Below are 23,592 nucleotides of genomic sequence, written 5' to 3' on the forward strand. Positions count from 1 at the left end.
GTAAAAAAAAAAAAAAAAAAAAAAAAAAAAACTCGCCGCAGCCACCTCCTCCACCCCCCCTACACGTGCTTGTGTTTACTGCTGTTTGCTAAGCCCTGCTAACACCGAGCTAACGCTAACACGGAGCTAATGCTAACACGGAGCTAACGCTATGCTAACACGGAGCTAACGCTAACACGGAGCTAACGCTAATACAGCCACACACAGGCACAAAGACACAGACATACACACACAGGAATAAAGGTTCCAAAACGCGAAGGTGTGTGTGTGTGTGTGTGTGTCATGATGTATTACATTATCTTATAAAAGACCCATGGTGTGTGTATCTGTGTTAGCATTAGCTCCCCGTTAGCCACAAGCTGAACTTCATCAGTAAACATTTCATGTTTCCATGGTTTCCTCCGACTTTCCGAACTCAAACCAATCACGATTCGTGACATGCATGACGTCATATGCGTTCTTATCTCGTACTGCCGTAAGGCAGTTTCTCGCGATAGTTCTATCCATTGACGAGATTTGTAACACCGAGACGGACGACTGATCTTGCAAGTGCGGTTTTCAGCCAGTGGGGGGGGTGAGCGCATTGGCCTAGACCCCATTCACTTCATAACAGGTCACTCAACCATCACAGTGACTCTGAGCCACAATAATTACAGCCCAATTCCTGCATAGTTCTGCTTTAAATAAAGGTTAAAAAAAGAAAAAAAAGAAAGAAAATGACCCTGAACTACCTCTGAACATAATCCTTAAACAAAATCCAGAGTGAGAGGACAGTAGATGAATGATGAAGGAAAATCTACTGTCTGCTATTATTCATAGTATGAGACATGGACACACATGAACATAAACACACTTGCACACACGCAGGCAAGTGAGTCTGAGCGACTTCATTAGTAAATCCAAAGGCAACACTAATGACTATTTTCCTTCCTCACTCCCTGAAGTATTACCTGCTTTAATTTTCTCACAGCCACACAGCTTTAGGAAGTGGGTTATTTGGGGAGAGTTTTACATATTTTTGAATCCAGTATCAAGTTCATTTATCAAATATGAATCCTCTCTAATCACCTCAGGAATCTTATTAAATGTTATTTTTCAAGTGAAGAAAACCTAGATTAACAACTTTTCTACATTGTGAGGAAACAGGATAGCGCTGCGGTTTTTGGTTGCAGCCTAATTCCTGGTCGTAACCCGGATCCAAAAACCTGAAAATGAGATGGGGAACAAAATATATGAAATATTGATTAAATGAATCGGAGAGAAAAGACACAGAATCCTAGTGGTGTTACAGTGTGATGTGTCTCTTCACTCGGTGTTTGGCTGAGTGCAGACGCCAGCTGCAGAGAGCGCTTCAACCTTTTCATTTAGGCCTTTACCAAATTAATGACAATTAGTTACAGTTGATCTAATCTGCTGACCGTGGCGTCTTGTCATTTTGACTATGACTGAGAAGCCGCATATAAATTTGCACAATGATGCCAACCCAGTGTGACATTTTGTTTTCCCGTTTTTATGATACGATACGATACGATACGATACGATACGATATACTTTTACTTTTATTGACGATATACTTTTACTTTTATTGTTCCCATAGGAGAAATTCGTCTTGGGCTCATTGGTGCTTCATACATTGTCTCTATAGTAAATAAATAAATAAAAACAACATTTGAGCATTAAAGCAGAAGTAAGCGATCCGGTCGTTTTGGCTAACTTCTTGTCAGCCGATGGAGTTAGCAGTCCCCGCCCTCGTCCCTACGTCACCACATTCACGCGCATCCCTTGGCTGCACACACAGAGAGGACCGCCCCTTTATGCCATTCTCTCTCCTCATTGGATAAAGGTTTTAGGATGCAAGGAAAGTTTTCTCCTCGGCTTACAGCAGAGCAGAGTGACTGACAGACCCGTGTTTCGGACCAAACACTCCATGTAAGTGATTGCTGTCGGAAGAGTAGAGTAGAGTAGAGTAGAGAATACTTTATTCATCCCGAGGAGGGAAATTCATATTAGTGTAGTAGCTCACACGACAATGACACAAAAAAGAAAGAAAGATGGAGCAGGGTCGCCGGATGGAGCAGGGCCGCCGGATGGAGCAGGAACCGCCGGGTGGAGCAGGAACCGCCGGGTGGAACAGGAACCGCCGGATGGAGCAGGAACCGCCGGATGGAGCAGGAACCGCCGGATGGAGCAGGAACCGCCGGATGGAGCAGGAACCGCCGGGTGGAGCAGGGCCACCGGGTGGAGCAGGAACCGCTGGGTGGAGCAGGGCCGCCGGGTGGAGCAGGACCGATGGTGAAGAGGCAGCTGGGTGGATCAGGATCATTGGTGGAGGGGCCAAATCATTTTGCTTATCTGCCCCACTACTATATTCCTCCATCTTGCAGCAAGGAGAGAGAAGCCGTCCACCACCGCTACTTTCCTGGTCAGTCAAGGTGCCATGAAGTGGATGATCCAGGCCGTCTAGAATTGCCTCCTCCTTCTTCAGTGCTCTAGTGCCTCAGGATGTTTAGTCTGTATCCTAGCAACAACTTCATGGAGAACTTCAGATGGAACTTAAGCAGTTGCCATTAGGTGGGATGTACACAAGTGTTGTTATGATTCGAAAAAATAAAATAAATGTCTACTTTCTGAGTCTTCACCAATATCTCCAGCTCTTCATCACTCTTGTTGGGCAGAGAGTTGATATTTCCAATGATGACTGACCTCAGAAAGGACTGATAGGACATCTCCACCTCCAAGCCTTTAACTTTGCACCAGCAGCAGCAGCAGCACAACAACCACCACAAAAGCACCTCTTCAGATCATCTGAGGACAGGATGGTGGTGTCCTCCAGATCTGTCCATTTTCAATGAAAGAAGCTCATCTCTGAAGAATCTCTTCTCCCCAGAGAAGCATCCATCAGTAGATAACAAAAAACACAACAAAAATAAAGCAAATGTTGAGTAAAAACTCAAAAACTCAGAGCTACCAGACTTTGCTGCTCCCAGTTGAAGCGCATGTTCCGGAAGATAGAACTATTTAAGACTTTATATTAGCACAAACATTCCGCTTACTTCTGCTTTAATCAGAAAGTCAGTAGATAGTTACAATGGACATAACAGACATATATAATGATTTAGACAAATATATAATATTTACATACAGTATTTATAAAGTGAACTTAATGTGGGGATTTGTTCGAGCAGGATCCAAAGTGGTTCTGGCCATCAGAACTCATTTGTAGACAATGCTGTTCATCTCTATAGCTTTGTGAACCACACATCACTACTAATATTCTTTCATCTATGTCATTGTCACTGCTGCCTGAGTGGACGGGAAGCAGAAGAAAAGCTGAGATCAGCACGAAACATCTGAAGCCCTCCCGTGAAAATTGTGTTTTTCGTGCTTTTCACATGTTTCTGTGGCATTTCTCTTGTGTTAGAGCACATATCAGCAGAAAAGGAAGTGCAAAATTGCATTTCTGAGTTTTTCTGCCTTCAAACTGCTGTGAACCAATGGCAGACGCAAACTGGCAGTTTCAGGTAGACTGGAGCTGACGTGTCACAGCTCCAGGGGAGGGCACTAGTGCTACAAGCTCCCGCCCCGCTCTGCATCTGGCTCAGAGGTGAAAGGCTTGACAGCTCGGTGTAGCTGTAAAGGTATAACAGGTATAGCTCACCTGGTAGAGCAGCTTGCACCGTGAGCAAGGACTATGTTCCAGTCTGGGATCGAATCCCAGTGTGGAGTTTTACGCTATACGCACTGAATCGGTAATTGTACAATGTCCAGCTGTCAGCAAGCGGGGGGTGGGGTGCGAGGAGGTGGCTGGTGGCGGGTGCAGAGCAGCGCAGTCTCCGCCCACCCTCCAGAGGTGCATTGCTAATGAGCTGGTTTTAAAATGACCAAAAAGGGTTGCGGGAGGGGGACTTTAAAACCAAAAAGCCTCATGGTGGCTGGAAAGAGTTCTGTACCAAACGTTAAAGCAGAAGTAAGCGATCCGGTCGTTTTGGGTAATGCTGCGTTCCAGGCAGGCTTTTGAAACCGTAAATTACAGCTTCAAGTCACAACTTACGACTTTGTAGCGTTTCAGGCAACCCACTCGTGTTTTTCCGACCTGTTTTGCCTGTGAAAGTCACTATAACGGCCACTCGTAACTTCCGACCCGTGAACTCGTACCAGATCGAACTGGTACGACTTCACAGGTCGGAAAAACACGAGTTACGAGTTGCCTTGAATGCACCATAACAGTCCTCGTCCCTACGTCACCACATTCACGCGCATCCCTTGGCTGCACACACAGCCCTGCATGCCGTTCTCTCTCCTCATTGGATAAAAATTGTAGGATACGAGAAAAGTTTTCTCCTCGGCTCAGAGCAGAGCAGAGTGACTGACAGACCCGTGTTTCAGTCCAAACACTCTACATAAGTGATTGCTGTCGGGAAATATAACTATTTAAGACTTATATTAACACAAAAATATCGCTTACTTCTGCTTTAAGCGATGCCTTGTAAACAACAGAAGAGGCCTTCTCTGTATCTGGTGAAGGAGCAGATGGAAAGTGTGTTTTGTAGATTATAAAGATGTGACGCTGTAAAGCAGTGACAAGACCAGTCACACACACGGTAGCTGGAGAAGCAAGTTTTCCCACAGACGATGAAGGAAAAGCCTGCAGTGCGTTTCCTCGGCCAGACACTGAAAATGTGTTCTGCGGGATCTGGTGCACAAGTCAAACAACACACTAACTACAACTCCTGTGGGGACGATGATGACGAAACGAGAGCAGCATCGCAGGTCGGCACGCCAGAGAGAGGGTCCTCCATGAGTAAACAATTCCCCTCCAGCCGCAACAAACACAGACGGTGTTAGGTGTTAATCATCTGACAAAATCACACGGAGCATCTTTGTCCCGTCAACGGCGTCATTATGAACCGAGTGGCAGGACAAGAATGCTAACGTGGTTTAATGAGCACGGAGCAGGCAGTGTTCGTTTGAGACTCGTGAGTTCAAAACCTCATTATTGCTAGAGGATGAGAAAATGCTGAACGGCTTCAGCTGCAGATAATGATGCACAAGACAGAGGGGGGAAAACGTGTGTGTGTGTACGGCACAAACACAATGCAAAGTGTTTCTCTGGTCATTATGATTAAAAAAAAGTAACAACACAATTTTAAAAAGACCAAGAGTATCATGATGTGAAGATGTAAAAGAGTAATAGACAACAAAATAAAAATACTGCAGAAATATTTTCAGAAGTAAATCAATTCTGGAGGATTGTAACAGAGAAACAGGAAACATTTTTATCTTGTCTGTCGATCGGTTTAGTGGTTTACTAACATGTAGTAGTATCTTAAAGGTGTTCAGAAACGGCCGTTTGTCCTGTTCATCGCGCCTCCTTCCACAAGTTTCCACAAGTTGCCGCACAGGGCACAAGTTTACCCAAGTAAGGAAAACGAATTTGATTGGTCGTTATCGAGCGGGCGGGATATTCAATGTTTGGGATGAGACTGAGCTCGGTGTGTGTGTGTGTGTGTGTGTGTGTGTGTGTGTGTCTCAGACGTTTGATTGACTGATGACGGATCCAATATCAGTGGCTGATGAATCGTGAGCAACGCAATGCATAATTCGTGTGCTTGTATTATCCAAAGCGGAAAAAAAACTACCCCACTTTCATCCCGGATTTACTCGAAAATAGAATTTTGCACAAAGTTTGGCCTACATTGTCTGATAGATGAGTTATGACACTAACATTAAGACCCACAGTGGGCTCAAATTCAATTTTCTTTTCTGAACACCTTTAAAGTCACATAGTAGACTAGGCAGCCATGTGAGAACTGGAGTTGTATGATCCATATTCTTTAGTTTTGGCAAGAAGTCGGCCAGCGGAGCTCTGAGCGGATGAAGTCAATGAGCCTCAGCTGTTCAGTACAATACAGGAGCCACAGAGGCTTTTCAGACGAGCTGTGAGAGGACGGTGACGTCGGTCTGTGGCTCCACCACTTTGGTCCCCACTGAAATTATTTCAGCAACTACTGGATGGATTCATTGCCGTGACATTTTGTACAGACATTATTGGTCCCAAGAGAGTGCATTAGGGCCAACATTTCAAACAGTCAAATACTTTTTGGTTCATGACCAGATACCTGGAAAACTAATGAAACTGCCACGAAGCTCTGGATTTTGTGTTGAAACCTGGCTCTGTATCTCACTATGGTTGGATCATTCAGCTCAAATGACTGGTGTGTGTGTCCTGACAGATGCGGTGGCAGTGGAGCGTCCCATAATGAGATACTTCATTCGGTTTCCACAGAACCAGGGTTACCATGGTAACCGTGGTAGCCAAGCATTTGCCATCATTAATCTCAGCAAACTAACTAATGGGGCTAAACCAAGATGCTCAACATAGTAAACGCTATGCTAAAAGTTCCGAATTAGCATAATAGAGTTCATATTTAGCTCAAATCACCACACACACACACACACACACACACACACACACACACACACACACACACACACACACACACACACACCACACACACACACACACACACACACACACACACACACACACACACACACACACACACCACACACACACACACACACACACACACACACACACACACACACACACACACACACACACACACAGCATTAACTTGCCCAGCAATGCTGATTTGTTTTTCAATCTTGAGAGAGAAATGATTCAAGGTGAGCATTGGCATTTGATCTTTCCTCTTCAATAACAAAAAATATTTTTAGCTTCAGCACATTGAAGCACTAATTTATTCACTGCTCTTATTTAAAGATTAAATGTGACTGAATACTCAATGATGCAGCTAAGAAACTTCTGAGAGGCCTGAATTATATTAATATTACAAGAGGGCTGTGATTGTGAGAGTGAGTCTGTTGTTTAACAGAGCATGAATCTCACATTCATTAAGATTCACCATCCTAAAAAAGCATGTTTAAATAAGTGGCTGTAAATAAAAAAGTCTGTCAACCTGCCAAACTTGCAAGAACCATACAGCACATGTGTATTTGGAGCGGAGGGTGCCATCATCATTAGGAAAACAAAGACGAAACACCTGAGTGAGAGGGGTGTGAGTGGAGAAAAAGGGCTCAGGTGGCTGCGCTGAGGTGCTGAGTGTGTTTACATCCTCTCAAACCCTTAGAGAGCAATGTGAGAACAAAACCTCTGCCTTCACTACGGGATCATCCTTATCCCACAAACAAGCATTTCTACCCAAGCAGGAATTACTCTCTCACCGGATGACATGTCAGCCCAGTTGTCAAACGGTCCAAAAAGCATGAAAGTTAAATCACACACCATGTTTCATCTCTGTCACCAGGATTCAACTCAATTCAGCACATCTGGGAGACTCTGGAGCTCTGGAGCTCTGGAGTGTTTGAATAAATCCTGTCAGGGAAGTATTTCTTAATGGGGTTTTTTGGCATTTCTGGCTTCATCAGAGAGGACAGTGGAGGTGCGACAGGAAAAAGGGAGAGAGAATGGGGGAACAGGCACGCAGTGAACGATCATCCCGATCAGGAGTTGAACCATCGCTCTCCTGCACAAATAAAAGGCCACGGCCTACATGGAGCGTGCTCTCTAACCACTCACCCACCAGAGCGACCGTGTCTGGGAGAATTTCTTGTGCGTGAGTCAGTGTCACAACATCCCAGTGTGTTCCGCATGCTTGATTTCTGCCAAGGTAACTCATGCAAGGTGCTCCCTCCGCACAAGAGATCGCAAGGTGTGCCCAGTGAAGCAGGAATGGCATTTAAAATAACCTTTAATCAAATCTAACTATAAATAGGCTTGGGATCGAGGCACAGTTGCAACGCTTTAAGAGAAAATAGATAATAACAAAGGATCACCTGTTCTCAAAGGTGTTGAGCCCAGCGGGAACACACTGGACCCTCCAGTGGCCATTCTGGTCTGAGTACAGGACAAACTTGATGGGCGTCTCGATTTTGAGCTCCTTCTCCAGAGCAAACAGGTGCTCCTTCCAGGGACACCCAGCCTGGGGGAACAACAGCACCTCCCCGCTGGGATCAACCTGGTAATGAGAAGAGAACCAGAAAACCGTCGGTTTCTAATGTGCAAGATAATGGGCGAGCACGGAGAGGAGGCCTTCAGCTTTAGTCGAGAGGAAACAACTGCAGTTTTCTGTGTCCTGTGTTTTTTCTCAGAAAATAAGGGAAAATGCTTAAACTTACAACTTCATAGTCAAGTTTCTCAGTTAACATAAGATCAACCAGTCAGTGATGTGATTTAACAGCAGCTAAAATATCAGTTTTGGCGTCATTATGGTGAAAACTTAAGCTGAACAATGAAACAATAGCAGACATTGCTCAGACTCACTATTAAAAAAACTTGTTTTGCAGTGAGGAAAATATTGAAACTGGAAAAGTTTGATTGGAAAAAATCATTTTGAAAGTGTATGAACATATCACAAAAGTGTCATTATTTTTAATGCAAGTTTTCGTAATAAATAATAATAATAAACTTGACAGTAAAATGTAAACATGAGGTCAGACAGTCTTGTACCTGATGTCTCTGCTGTACAGCTTCCTCCACCACCACTCGTGCAGGCAACCAGGCAGACTGGTAATAACTCAGCTTGCCCACAAACTCCTCCCCAACCATTTTCATAGCCTTCTTGAAACCCTCCTGGTGAAAACACAAGCATGCTACTGTCAAATACAGCAGAATCATTTTATAGTGAAATATTAAAGGTCATAGTTACAACTTTTTCATCAAAACGATTAATTTTTCAAAAATAATACATCCACAGAACGTCTAGAGCGGTGCAGAATAAAAGTATTAATTTTACTGAAAAATAATAGTATAGAAACAACTGTTTTATACATTTATAATATTTACATATGGTTATGTTGGCAACATTGACATGAAATGCTCTCTGCGCCAACAGCATTAGTAGTTGATGTCACTTGAGCCGGAGCTCAGAGGGAGCCAGATCCTGATAGCTCTGTGGAGAAATGGCATCGTGCTAATGCTAATGCTAATGCTAACTAACGGTCAGCTGGTACTGTAACGTTTCTGGTGCAGGCGTGATGCTGCAGGTTTGTCGGGTTCGTCTGCAGGTGATTTAGTGTGAAATGATTGTGAAATGATTGAAACAGATGTGTTTCCAGTCCGTGAACATAAAAGCTACTGCTCGTTAAATACGGTTAGCATTAACTTAGCTTTAGCTACTAGCCGCTCCCTATAGGCGTACCTGGCAACCAGTACAATGGGCTCTATGCACAGCTCCACTACTTCCTGAACTTAAGGCTGCTCTTTTATTTCCTGTCTTACATTATTGGACAAACTGATTAATCCAGGTGTGTCTGAGTAGTCACAATGGCCAGACACATCTGGATTAATCAGTTTGTCCAATAATGTAAGACAGGAAACAAAGCAGCAGCATTAAGTTCAGGAAGTAGTGGAGCTATGCATAGAGCCCATTGAAAGTTGGAGCGAGAGCGGGTGAGTGTGAGTGCAACACCTACGGGTCGGGAGGAATTAAACTTGTAGCTATCACCTTTAATATAAAAGGAAGAAATAGTGTAAAATTAAATTTTCACCTCAGCGAAAACTTTGATGTCACTTTGCTCCTCATGTTCCAGATTCCTTATGATCCCTCACATCTTTCATCACAATACAGCACCACCTCTCAATCCCAACGCACTTTGATGTCAAACACCGTGCCACACAAATGTGAGTAATAAAGTCTGACCATGTCCTGATCTTTGCAGCCCGGTTTTATTGGCTTAATATCATGTCCTCCACAAACCTGACCCTGACCTCCGTCTCTCATGGTCTCGTGAGCAGAAACCCAAGAGAACATGAGACAGAAAGAAAGACATACAGGCACAAAAACATGTCATCATAAACACTGGCACATATACAGTCAGTCTGTCGTGCAGAAGTCTAATTTCTGTGCATCTGAATGGAGAGGCGGGCTGCAGCGTCTTCGACTTTAACAGTCCTAGGCGTTCGAGATGAAAATCCATTATGTTTTTCCAATAATGACAAGCAGCCAGTGTTGAGAGTTCACCGTGTCGGCCGGCCATTAAGTTTTCTGCCAGACATTTTCCAATTCAAATCTCTCTTGTGCTCTGATCTCTCAGCAATGTCAGTGGAGGACTTGGAGGAAAGTGCTGAGGAATGAATTATGATCATGTGAATTGAAATGTGAAAAAAACAAAACAAACAGGCCAGCTCCTCCACTGAGATGAGATGTTGACAGAGTCGGCACACTTGCAGCCTGGATGCACTGATCACATTAGAGTCACACTGCACTGCACCTGTTGTATCTACCATGAGACTCTTCACAGATTGTGTATGTTTTATATTTTTGTTTCACTACAGGTTGTCTATGACGATCACTGAAGGAGCTATTTGTAACTTCTGCTATTACTTCATAGCCAACATTGGCATTAACAGCTGTTGAGAATAAGTAGAACAGAGGCTTTAATACATCTATCACTAAGTAAACGTAAAACATGCCATAACATAAAGTTTTACATTATAATGATGGGTTGCTTTCCTCTGTCTTTGCAGTAGTAAGTCAGTATTTTTAAGGTTTTGCTCTGTTGTTTGGATGAAATATTAAGACAAATCTTCTCTGACCTAATTGCCAGTTGCGGGTAAGTGTCACTCTGACATGCCATCCTTTCTATTCAATAAATGTTGCAGCAACAAATATTAATCATCATTTTCAAAATCCCCTTTTCAGATATTAAGTGCATATCTAGACTTGAGGAGAAAGAGCGGGGCAGACATAAAAACCCTTTATGCCCTAGGAGTAATTGGGCTTCAATTATTAGCTTTACAGTGTTTGAAACTTGTCTGTATTGCAGCTGTTCGGGAGATTTTTTTTCCCCATCAGCAGACAGAGTGCCCATTAGTCATACAAATCCAGCCCGAGAAACGTATTAATCACAGAGCGCTGTGACACTGAAGTGCAACCAATAATTTAGATATACAGGCTTAATGGCCATAAAAAATTGTTGCTGCTAAGTACTTGTGCTTGTCACGCTGTAATTCAGGATATCCTGATGTACACTGTATTGACAATAACCTGAGTCAACCTTGTGTGAAGTTTTCACATTGTCACTTGATACACTGTATGAGGAAAATATTGTTTATAGCCTCTTTGTATTTAAAGTGGCTATAATCAATATTTTTCTCATACAGTGTATCATCCTCGTTGTCCCTTTAAATCAATCTGTGACCTTTGATTTTAACATTTCAGTATATTCAAGCTGAAATAAAGCAAACGTTGTGCATCAAGTGCTGGTACACTGGTACACACTCACACTCACACGCCCTCACCTCAGTGTCCTGACTCTTGCTGTTCCAGCACGGGTTCAGGCTGCCGACACGTGCGCTCAGGTTGGTGGAGATGGAGTAGCGGGCTTCCCCGTCATGCTGTGAAATGCCGTTGTCAATGGCATCCACCTCCTCCACAAAGTTCTCGTACATCTGCAAGGAATTAAAAAAAAAAAAAAAAAGACATGAGAGCTTATGAGCCTGTAATGAATAAGAATGAGTAGTTTTATGTCTATGTTTGTTTTAAAAAAGAAGGACTGGCCTCCTTTTCTCAGTCAGGAGAGAGAAATGTTCTGGGATTTGATTATCCTGACTGAAACCCAATTGGTCAGGGTGTGGGCATGCACTGAGAGCTACAGTAGAGTGCACGGCTGAATCATTAAACCAAATGGAAATTGGCAAATTGCTGCTATTTTACAGTTCACTGGCAAAACTCCAAAAAGACACGGAAGCTGAAAAGTGAACCCAGTAAATCAGAGGGTCGATCTCCACAGGGCTGACGTTTTACAAGTGACTTACAAGTGTAACTAATCTTTAGGGGGAAAAAAGACAAAAAAAAAAGAGGTTCAGTATGTCAGAAGTGGCTGAGGACAAGACATACAACGTCCTAAAATAAATACAGCCCCAAGCCGTGAATAAAAGGATTATTCTGGGCTTTGGACAAAGTGACACATCAAAAGGCCAACGACAGTGTAAATTACTAGCGCTAATATTCACGGTGGCCTACACTGTGGCTGGCTTAATGCGCCCGGACATTAAAATGCTGGATGTGCCGAGGCCTCCTGCTGGTCAGGCTGTTTGAAACACATGACATGTAACTGCAGCGTCCTGAGACTGAATCTGGAGAGGAAGCTTTGTCAGTTTGTCACATCCTCGTCTGTCTGCTTTTATTTTTCAGTCCCACTCCACCGCCGACTGTCTGATGAAAGCAAAAAGCCATAGACTAAACTTAGACAATAAACATTGTGCGTTTCTTATAGACAGTGACTGTGTGGTTTCTGTTTTTAAAACAACAAACAAGCTTGAGGCCGTTCAGTAATACAGTGTCTTTCATGTGACGTACAGAGTATGGAAAGAAGCTACAGAATCTTTTCTCATTAGGACTAAACAAACTTTTGTTCCCTTTGTCTTCCCACTCCATGAGGAAATTCACTATGTTTAGATCTGATGTGCCAGACAAAATAACATTTTGACACAAGCGAGGGAATTGAAAACATCTGCAGCCCCCAATGAAATGCTTGTGTGTTGTAAATAAAACATTGTCCTCTCTCACCTTGTCATACAGCACCTCCAGCTGTTTGTCATCCTCCTTCATCTGCGTCAGCTGGGCCAGCACCTGACGCCCAAAGTGCAAGTAGACCAGGCCGGCTGAGCTGAGCTTGGTCACCCACGGCTTCTCTGGACACAAGCTATGGAAGGTGTCTGAAAATGACCTGCAAAAAAAGAGAAGATGGTGATCTGTTAACCGGCTGTGACAGGAAAGATGACTTCTTTCCATACAAGATGATACTGTATCCACACAGTGGGTGAACAGGACCATTACTGTGTGGGACAATGTAACTTCTACTGAAGTGAATCATTTATCTGCTCTCATAACTAATAATAATCGTATGTTTGGAAATACTACTGGAACTATTAGTAGTCTATTAGTCAGTAAATAAAACAACCATCAATGGCAATTCTGTTGATTCTAATCTCATTATAACTATATTCATTAAATACTACAGGACTTTTTAAGTTTCAGATCACTTTAAAAAGAATACATCGTGGTTTTTCCATTATTTGGACAAATATAGCGTCATAGATTTACTATGATGATAAATGTCATAAATTTGGTTGTTTCTTGCTTTTATATAATTTTAAAAACAAATGGTCTTTGGTAACAGACAAAGATCAAACTTTGCATATGTAACTGGATATTTTTTATGTATGCTTTTCGGCATTATATATCAGCCTCTTAATCACTAATGAAGATAACCATTATCGTTCCAGCGCTCCACAGAGCTAGTTAGAACGCTTCATTCATTTGTATTAATTTAAGATTAGAAAAAAAATATTTGTCCCAGTTCCCAGTGTTGAAACTACAAAGATAAATGACTGAGAGTTTCTTATGTAAAAAAAAAAAATCGCATTGACTGAAAACATAGCTGACACATACAGAAAACAAGACAACAGCATATTTCTAAAAAACTGAAAAACACTGTGGCTCATTATAAGCTACAGATGTCCAATATTCAATACTAAGGCCAAGGCATCAGTGTTTGGTCATAAACTATTCACATTTATCCCAATAACAGACCTCTTGAGTAAAACATGAGCTGCATTTAGCTGCATGCTGCACATTACTGACTGTGAGATTAAAGGACTTGTATTAATACATGTTCTTCTCCGCTCAGAGAGCGAGTTTGCATTGGCAGCAGCGAGAAAGCATGCTCAGGCGTGTTTGTAAGCGTGAGCACACATAAATAAAAGCCACCGGAGGTCTCTCCTCAGCCACGTGCTGAGATGGGTGGGCTCCAGCACTGAGCCACTGCTGGTCATTTAATTCAGGCTTAATTAGGATGCTTGGGCTGCCGCACAGCAGAAAACAGACCATCGAATGAATGAGTGACATGCTACAGAAGAGGGGGGTAATCACAGCCATTAAAGGACTAATTGGCCAAGCTGAGGCATTTCTGTGCTGATTATCGGGAGATGGGAGTGAATGAGCGGGAGGAAAATAACAGTGAAATGGAGGGTGGCTGTAGAAGATTAGCAAAGAGAAGTCATGAAAATGTTTGAAATCTAAGATTGAGACTGGTATTTTCCACAATGAAGTGAGCAAAGTACAATATTTACACCAAGAGTTGGAAAAACTAAGCATTAGTAAGAGAATAATAATAATAATAATAGTAATAAATAATAAGAGAATACACATAATAGTAAAAAGTTAGTACTACTATGATTCCCATACAGCAGCTGCAGCAGTTTTGTTGTTCATGCTATATTATTAGAAAGAACAGCCTCGTCCCGTACTCTTCACTGTATTCATGAACATTTCCTGTACTTGAGGCAACACAAGACGCTTGAGCCTTTTATGAAATGAGAATATTATTGGCCGGTAATTTCCCACAATTATGTGCCCGCTAGCTGCTAAAAGTGATGGGAAATTTGGCTTGAAAAACCATGTCAAAGAAGAGCGTGAGCTTCAGGAGTAAATAATGTGATAAATGAGGCCTGTATCACTTAAAGTCACTGCACCGATCCCAATGACCTGGCCTGCTGGTTACTTCAGTGAACATTTTAGTCGTTAGGGTTTTTCCTCTACAGTCAGTTCAACCACTGAACAGCTCTTGGCTTCTTCGTATATTTTGCTGACCCATCCCCGTCTCCTCTCCTCCTGTTGTGCGGACATAAATTGTTCAGTGATATTCCAAACTGAATTGAGAAATTTCTGGGTGGTCACTCATGTCCCACTCTGAAAGGGAGATGTACTGTAGGGGAAGGTCCTTTTTAACTCATTTAGGTCTCACTGTGACCTTCACTATGGTAGAGTAGACTAAATTGTATAGGGGGTCTTCAGAAACCGTGGCGCTCTCTGGGTCTCTGCTGGTCTGACTCCAGTCTGGCTTGGGAAACGAGTTCAGTGAGACTTGAACTCAATTCCACATCTATAACTGCACAGTACAACGAGACCGGAGGTGGGATTAAATATTTTGGAAAATATTTTTAAGACTGTATTCATTTCCAGTCTCGACTCATCCCAAGAGGCTCCACCAGCGGTTGGCTTTGAAGTGATTGTGTTATGACTTTAGCTAATTGCTCATTAACAGGTCCAACTGAGTCAACTAAAAAAAAGCCCTGCTACCAAACTAAGGATTAAAAGGATTCATTATCACAAACTTTATAAGCAAATGGTCCATTTCCAATGTTCTCATATGAAAACCAAGCTAAGATCCATTATTAATCAGCCACTCTCTTTTGTGTACAATCAATAGGTAAACTGGGGCCAACAATCACTTAGCTTACCTTTGCAAAAAGTCTTGGAAACAGGACAGAGTGGTTTCCAACTATGCTTTCCAAAAGTAACAAAAGAGTGATACGCTGCTTTAGGGAGTATTCACTTGTTCCCTGACAAGCTTATAGTGAGGACAAGACTTCAGGAAACTACCAAGAAACCGTCCTGCACACAGACCCCTGAGGAACAGGCATGTGGATTTTGTTACCTTTGGACAGAAGCACACAAGCTGTTGTCTATGGCTGTTTCCAACATTTCTACTCTCCTGGCTCTAGCCACTTACTGAAAAGACAGACCTGAGAGTGGTGGTATCAATCTTCTTCCTGAAATACTCAAGTACTCTCTTACTGGCATAATTTCATGTTCTTATTTTACATTTCGAGCCGTTATGTATTGGTGCTGTCATCTTCATCTGTAGCCGGTCACTTAAACGAGGACTAATCATTCTTGTCTAATCACTCTCCAACTTCCTGCGGCACACCAGCCCACGTACATCTACCCGTGCCACCTTGCCCCCATCTGCATGTGCAAGTGACAGCCACGCTCTCCAGCGGCCCCTCACGGTGTCGTGGCCTCGTGAGCTAACGGCAGGGGGGACGTTCAATTAAAGGAGTGCTAATTATCACTAACCGCCTGCCAGGAAGAAAACCTTGGCATATCTTTATCACCATGGTCATAAAAGCTATCTCTGATTATCATCAGGACATTAAACTGACAAGACACCTGGAATGGGCTGTGTGATTACCCAACGTGATGAGACTTCAAGTGAATGCAATCATTCAAAACTTTGGCAGGAAATTTAAGAGAAAACACAGAACCTGTTTCTTCATGATTCATGCAATCAGGGAGCTTCAAGGACAGCAAAGTCCATGAATGCAGAGACTGACTTTCTCATTTTTGGACATAATAAACAAGTCTGAAATCCAGTTTGACCTCCCAGTCCAGAGTTTAAGAAGCTTTGGTGAAGCCAAGGTGATGTACTTAAATCCAATGCGATGTATTATTTTATATTATCATGTCATCTAATATGAATGGGACAAAGATATGTACTTCCAAGTCTAATAACTCTTATGTGTACAACTGTATCAATACTTTCGTGAGACTGTTTGCACCACTGAAAACTATAAAAAAAATAATAATAATAATAATTTGGTCCGTAACATGCCATATAACTGTTTCTACTGTTGACTAAGCTGACTCTTTTGTCTCTAAAAAGGTAAGAATAAATATTTAGGCCTCTTTTTTTGTTTAACACAAAGATACACATAAACCAGGGCAAAGCAGCAAATGCCCAAATTTTAGAAGCCAGAATAAACTGATTTGATAATAGAATGATCAAAATAGCTACTATCAATCAACAAACTTATTAATCAACTAATTGTTTCAGGTCTAACCAACCCATAGACAAAGGAAAAAACAATATAAAGTTACCGGTATAAACAATCCTAAATGTTAGATTTTTGCTTGAAAACTTACTTCTGCAACTAACTGATGAAAACTGAAAAAATACATTTTAGATTGACTTTTAAATTAAAAATTAATTGTTCCAGCTCCAGAGGGAACAGAGATATGGCTGATAATATCTGTCTAATAAAAACAAGACAAGTGGTGGCCGACCTTGTGACATATGGAGGCAGGACGGGCCCAGGTGTAATTAATTATGTTGCTGACTCAATAACATGGTTGACTGGCACATCTAAATGGAACAAGGCATCGTTAATGGTATTAGTTACACCTGCACACTGCAGCTATCACCAAACACCCCTTCTCTAGTATTCAGTTTTTCCAATTCCAATGAGTAACTTGTGAAAAAAATCACAATAATTAGCAAACCAACCAATTTAAAGTCAAACTTGAGATGCCTCTTCAATATTTAACAAACTCATTCTGTGGGGGTTATATAAATCACTGCATCATGATGAGATTACAATAGAAAAACACACTCTGGTTGCCATAATGTTCATATACCAGTTAATTTCAGTTCAAAATCAATAAACTTCATCTCTGTGCTGTACCTCTGATGATGGTCATATCTGTGCTTCTTTGGGTCAAACTCTCCTCCCACATCTACGACGACGTCGCACTGTGCCAGCTGCGCCGGGTCCCTGGTCCGAATGATCTCAGCATCCTGTCCAGAGAACACAATCATTTGTAATTCTGCAGGTTATTTATCATCAAGCACCTGGTAGAGTGGAGGAGTACATCTGGATTGCATGAGTAACATGTATTTAGGTTTCTAGAGGACATTTGGTCTCTGAGCCCCAATCAATTTTATTTAATATAGATTAGATATCCACAAACATAAGCCTGAAGACAGAGACAAGGGTTTTTCTATGTTTTTTTTTAATCATTTCTGGAGGGTATCACTGTATGAAACCTTTGATGATCTTGTGCTGTTTAAGCTGATTGTGATGACGATGCCATCATGAGTCACATGTGAAAATCAGATTCATGTTTAAGTGGTTCATTTCTAACACTGATTACAATTTTGGCCTCATCAGAACTATGGGAAATTTAAGTGCCACTTTGCTCAGACAATACCTTTAAAAAAAAAAAAAGTACTCATCTGCTAATTTTCCTATTATTATTATTATTTTTTTGCCTCCTTGTATGTAAAAAGTATAATTATACTGTAATGATTAGGCTATAGTTGTAGTTAATCTTTCAGGTGATCCATTTCTATCAGTGCAGCAGCTCCCCCATTTGGTGTGGTTTAACATGACATGGGGTCCATTACATCACAGTACAGGACACATTTCCACAACAATTATCAGAGTGAAGAATAAAGATAAACCAAGATTTTTTGCAGGTTTATCGACACAGCAGCCTTTGAACTGGAGCAGCAGCCTGTGGTTATGGTTAGGGCAACAATACACACACTGAGCTAGCACACTAGCACACACATTTAACACACAGTCTGAGTCTAGCATCTGTCTGAGCTCACTCACCTTGTACTCAGGTAAGAGGCGGAGGAGGAAACAGGCCAGAGCCTCATCACAGTGGAAGGTGCCGTTGTGAGTGCCGATCTTCATGCCGCCGGTCATGTTGTCTGAGCGCAGTCTCTTGGCTTCACTGGACATGAATCGTGGATTTACACAAACAACGTCTACAGAGAGCAGACGACACCTGTTAGTTTGTGGATGTGTCAGCCGCAAAACAGTCGCACATATGTTACTGTTCGTCAAAGTCGTGATTTTTCTCAATGTATGCAGAAACATGTGAAAGCCAGGTACCTGATTCAAAACACGATGAGGCGCGTTGGCGGCGGACGGATTTGACAGCCGGACCGGAAATGGCGCACTTGTTTTGTGAACCGGGTAAGTTCTATAGTGTTTGTCCATTTTTAATGTAATATTATATATTGTAATAATGAAAGTACATAAATATAGTTTATTATTAATAAAATGTCGACATACTGTAAATAGGTAGGTTTGTGTCACTCACGAGGACTAAATAACCACGTGTGTATCTGAATGTAAGTGAGGTCCCGTGACAGCAGAGGGCGCTGCAAACTGACCCTCGACTAAATGACTAAATCCATCAAGGAGACTGGCTAGAGCAAGGCCGAAAGAAAGAAAGAAATTAGTTGTAAAAAAATAAAAATAAAAAAAATAGCCCAATGTAATTTATATATTTGTCTGACAGTCAGACAGCAATTTGACAATGATCAGGGAATAAAATACAATTTTGTCAGTTTATGTAGGCTATTGATTAAAATCTGTTGACTATCACCTACTGTACTCCTGTAGTGCACTGTACTGAAGCTTTATTTGTGTTACCTGACAAATGGAAACAAATTACCAAGAGTGACCACAATACTATAAAAACGTGTAAGGTCTACATTTGACACTGGGTTGCTATAAGCACCGTGTAGACAAGGCTACAGAGAATTTATGTACACAGTTAATATTCCTAGAACAAAAACGAATTTGTGATCAATGAAATTGATGCCAAATTATATGAAGTAAATAGTGGATTGGAAGCCTCCTTTTATCAGTTGTTGGCAATGGAGCCATGATTGTGGCTATTAAAAACTGAAAATTACAGGTTAAAAATTATTAAGTAGGGAATAACCTTTCCATCTTTATTTTGTGATAATAATAATAATAATAATAATAATAATAATAATAATAATAATAATAATAATAATATGATAATAATATGATAATAATATTTATATAATAATAGTAATAATAATATCATTAGGCTATTATTATTATCATTATGTTCTTGCAGTTACATTTCTGTGTCTCTCTATAACTACCACTCTGTTCTTTCACTGTTATTTTGACCTCTATTTAATAAGATTGTAAAAGCAGTTACACAGATATCGGGGTGTGGCCATTAAGGAGGGTCAGAGTCCTCGCCCCAACTCTCGCTCTCGCGGTATTACAGTACCTTCCAGATTTATTGACAAGGTAATTAGCCAGATGGGAACCCTGTAGTAGTCGGACTGGACAGAGACACACGGACCTCTTGGGGAGAAAAGAACAACCGTCATTCTTTTCTTTTTTTTGACAAACCGAGCCACCACCAGACAGTCGTGTCCACACCGAGCCTATTAAAGGTATGTTTGTTTGTTTTTCTGCTAGAGTCAATCTGTTTCCTGCAGGGCATGATTCATCCCTGCGATGCCGCTCAAATGGACCGCTGTGATGCCATGCACCAGTAATAATAACACGTCTGCAAAGACATGTCCTATAAATTGAACTGCTGCTGCTGTCCTTATTTCGGCACAGTGCAGAGCTCCTGCACGGCTTCACGGCAGATGCCATTAAATGTAGCAGTGGAATGATTTGGTGCAGATGCAGGTGGAGGTCACGGCAGCCAGGTGTCGCTGTGGCTCAGTCTTTTCGCAGCGCTGCGCCTTCTTGATCGCATATCGCGTATCACCACTTCACCAGGCACGTTGACAGCTCTGATTTCAGCGTAATGAAATCGATGAAATTGACTTTTTCCTTTCTCTCTCTCTCTTTTTTTTATTGAGGTGGGGGCTTCCATTTTCCTAAGAGGGCATGGGTGTTGGGTTTCTGTAGAAAATGACCTTCAGCCCACGGTCCATCAACTCCTTGTTGTTATAATTGACATTTGCCATTTGATTTAAAAGAAAATAATCTGCAGTAGATGTGGAAAAAAACAAAGTTTGACATGTGAGGAGATTTTGGAGAATGTGTCAGAAACTGCTGCTGAAACAAACTTAACCTCAGAGACATTGCGAGTCTGAATGGTTTAATTATATAGGGAGAGAAATATGTGACTTGCTGATTAAACAAAATGTTTATTAAATCACCTTCATAAGATAATGACATTTTAAATGAATTAATTCTTTATTATTGAGGTCAGGAAATATATGGTCATTTTACTTGGCCGATTTTGTTTACAGTTGTTGTTTTCAGGAAACTGACACTTTAATACTAGAGTCAAACTTAATTATTTAATCCTATTCCAATCTTTCTCAACATTTTCAACATCATTTTGATGTCCACAGTCACAGCTAAAGTGAGTAAGCAGTTAAGGAAGCTTTTGCAGTTAGCAGTAGGCTACAGGGCATGATCAGCACCATGGTCAGCGCTCTGCACTGATACATGAGGCTGAACTTACCAGTGGATGTTTCTTTCATTTACACTTCTTCTTTTCCTCTTTTGATCCTCACATTTTTTTTGATGTGGCATCACCCCCATCACAGTTTTGTAACGAATAATAATTAGCCTCTTTACTTCAGCTGAATTAATGACTCTTAATGCATCTAATATGTGATTGAGTCAAGTGGATAATTAGCATAACACTGTATAATTGGTGGCTGGCGTTCCTCCAGAATGCAAATTTGAAACCTCTTGTTATTTTTGCATATAGGATTACATTCAGTATTGTCTGTTTTAAGAGGGTGTTGTTGGATATTTAGCTAACACACAGAAGAAAACTCACAGACTTTAATGACAAATACTACAAGAAGTAAGAAGTAACTAATTTACATAGCAACAGAATCACACAGATTTAGTATTTTTCTTTGCTGTTGTGTCACATACAATGTGATTCATTTTCCTCTGACTTTTCTCTAGCTTTGGTTTTTCTTAGGTGTGTAAAAATCCAAGTCACTTTTGGCTTAGATTTACAGACAGTTCCAAAGGAAATCTGAGCTGTTTAGTGCCAGTGGATAGACAATTGGGTTTTCCCTCATGGGTACTGTAGCTGCTCCTTTTTCCCAAAAATTGAATGAGTCACAGTCACAGGCTCAGCGGTAATAAACAAGCCTGAAAATAATGTTCAGCCAGCGAGCGTGCGCCCCATTGGCTCGCCTCAAACCATGAGATACAGTTGTGGGCGGTGGCCTAGAAAACGTCACAGTGCTTGTGATGTTCTCGCTGCTTCCAGTTTTACACAGAGCAGTGATGGGAAATGAAGCTGCCCCAGCTTTCCTTAAAAGGAAGAGCAAAGCAGCGCTCAATCAAAAAGTCAATTATTTGCTATAGGGCAGGTGTACGTCACATTCCCCTGAGTTATAACACTGCAGTGGCTGCTGTGAACAGCAAGAGCGGCGGTGTCTTGACTGTGGACATCAGACATCTTTTTGGTAGTAAGTCAGTAAACACTTCTTATAATTAGAACATTATAGACACAATATATTATCATAGAAACAGCATTGATTATGTTAATGAGTAGGCAAATGAGAGAAATCAAATTTGTTTTCTTAAAGTTCAGTGGTTGGACAGGGAATATAGATAACACTAAATAATACAATGATATAAACTTCCAAATGATCTTTACATTGAAATATTAACAATTCATGACCATATAATGAACTGAAGCAAATTTATTCAAGACATTGTGATCCCAACCTTTGGATTCACTGTCACTGAGATAAAAACATGGAGGCATGTGTTGCATCAATCAAGAGGATCTATAAGCATCGTTGGTGATTTTACACATTTTGTTTGTCTTGCTCTCTGAGTTTTTCGCTCTCGTCAACTCTGAGGCATGACACATTTAATTTTTTTTTGTAATTGTTAGGATTTAGAATTGTGTTTGACAAAATATATGTTTAGTATTTCTGCTTCTGCTTTCTTGTCCTGCACCCTGAGAGGAAAAAGTTCATTACCATCAAGTATTTCCCCACAGCACGTCTAATGAGATACAAAGTGACTTCCCCCCAGCCAGACAGAGGAGCCCCACAAAACAACAGCCTAAAAAATCGTCAACATAATTATTAACACTTCCCCCTGTAACAGCTGGTGATCCTCGACACTCAAGGGCATTTGGGAAGTGTGGTTAATCCAATGATAATCTTGAGTGTGGTTTACACATATTATCACTTTAATTGCCATGTGCACTGTGCAATTATTCCGTCACCAATTACATGGCTATAGTTTTCTAGCCTGTATAAGCATTCGGGTCCCTCTAATAGATGCCCTTTATCAGCACATGGAAGTGAAGCCACCAAGACGTACACTAGGCTAATGGATTTTCCATCAACATAATGAATTAATTATATGTTCTGAAGCAGAGTGTTGCAGGATAATGCTGAGCCGGACGCCATATAGTTGTAGATATAGTGGAAAACATATGAGAATCTAAGATGACAACAGGAGCGAGGATTGAAGGTTTTAGGTGATGTGGCCAAGGAAGGTGTGTGTGTGTTTGAGCAGGAGAGTACACTGTGTGTGTGTGTGTCCATCCATTAGAATGCAAAGTGCATCTTCCAGAGTGAGTCACGGCCCCCCCACCCCCCACCCCACGCCCCCGTCTCCCCTTCCCCACCCACCTCACACCACCAGCAGCATCTAACTGCAGTCACCGCCTAATATTACGCCTCTGACTTCACACCAGCCAACTGAGGATTCTGTTTCTACGGCAACACGCTCCGGACTCCTCCTCCTCTCGTCCCCACCACCCGTCCTCCGTCCCTTCCTACCCCCCCCCCCTGCGCCCACCCGCCCCTTCCCGGCACAGACCATGTGACTTTCAGGAAGGCTTCTCCATCCTCCCCTTTATTGTCATTAACCCTCTCCTGCCCAGGCTGCTGCCAGAGGCTCCTCCACAGCAGGCTGCCTCGCTGGCTTCTCGCTTCGCAGACGTTTCAAAGGGAACTCAGATGCAGCTCTAATCTCCCTGGAAGATCAAAGCAGTGCTTGATCTATATGTTGGATTTGCATATTTTAGAACACAGCAGAAGTCGATGGTGTTGCCAACCCTATTGGTTGGAGACATTACTTCTAGCTGTTCTGTGGAGTTTGAAGCTGTACACAATACTGTGCAACAGTGTTAAAGCGCCAGT

At 41.7% G+C, this 23,592-nt stretch overlaps 2 protein-coding genes across 2 annotated transcripts in view; one reads left to right on the forward strand and one right to left on the reverse strand.

Annotated features, from left to right (window-relative positions):
- Positions 1 to 18,642, reverse strand: part of myg1 (myg1 exonuclease) — a 29,454-nt gene extending 10,812 nt beyond the window's left edge. The window contains exons 1-7 of the mRNA XM_085777579.1: positions 18,554 to 18,642; positions 18,269 to 18,426; positions 17,336 to 17,448; positions 12,597 to 12,756; positions 11,327 to 11,476; positions 8,534 to 8,656; positions 7,861 to 8,042 (exon numbers count right to left, since the gene is read on the reverse strand). Coding sequence (XP_085633705.1) covers positions 7,861 to 8,042; positions 8,534 to 8,656; positions 11,327 to 11,476; positions 12,597 to 12,756; positions 17,336 to 17,448; positions 18,269 to 18,400 — 860 coding nt within the window. The 5' untranslated portion in view covers positions 18,401 to 18,426; positions 18,554 to 18,642. The remainder of the gene's footprint in view (positions 1 to 7,860; positions 8,043 to 8,533; positions 8,657 to 11,326; positions 11,477 to 12,596; positions 12,757 to 17,335; positions 17,449 to 18,268; positions 18,427 to 18,553) is intronic.
- A 1,087-nt stretch (positions 18,643 to 19,729) lies between these two features.
- The window catches only part of LOC146988007 (mitogen-activated protein kinase kinase kinase 12-like), a 29,961-nt gene continuing 26,098 nt past the window's right edge, over positions 19,730 to 23,592 (forward strand). Inside the window, exon 1 of the mRNA XM_085777581.1 lies at positions 19,730 to 19,887. The gene's annotated coding sequence lies outside the window, so the exon portion shown is untranslated. The remainder of the gene's footprint in view (positions 19,888 to 23,592) is intronic.

Source organism: Trachurus japonicus, chromosome 5, assembly GCF_045865225.1.
Source record: "Trachurus japonicus isolate A0001 chromosome 5, Traja_1.0".
NCBI classification, from domain to species: domain Eukaryota; kingdom Metazoa; phylum Chordata; class Actinopteri; order Carangiformes; family Carangidae; genus Trachurus; species Trachurus japonicus.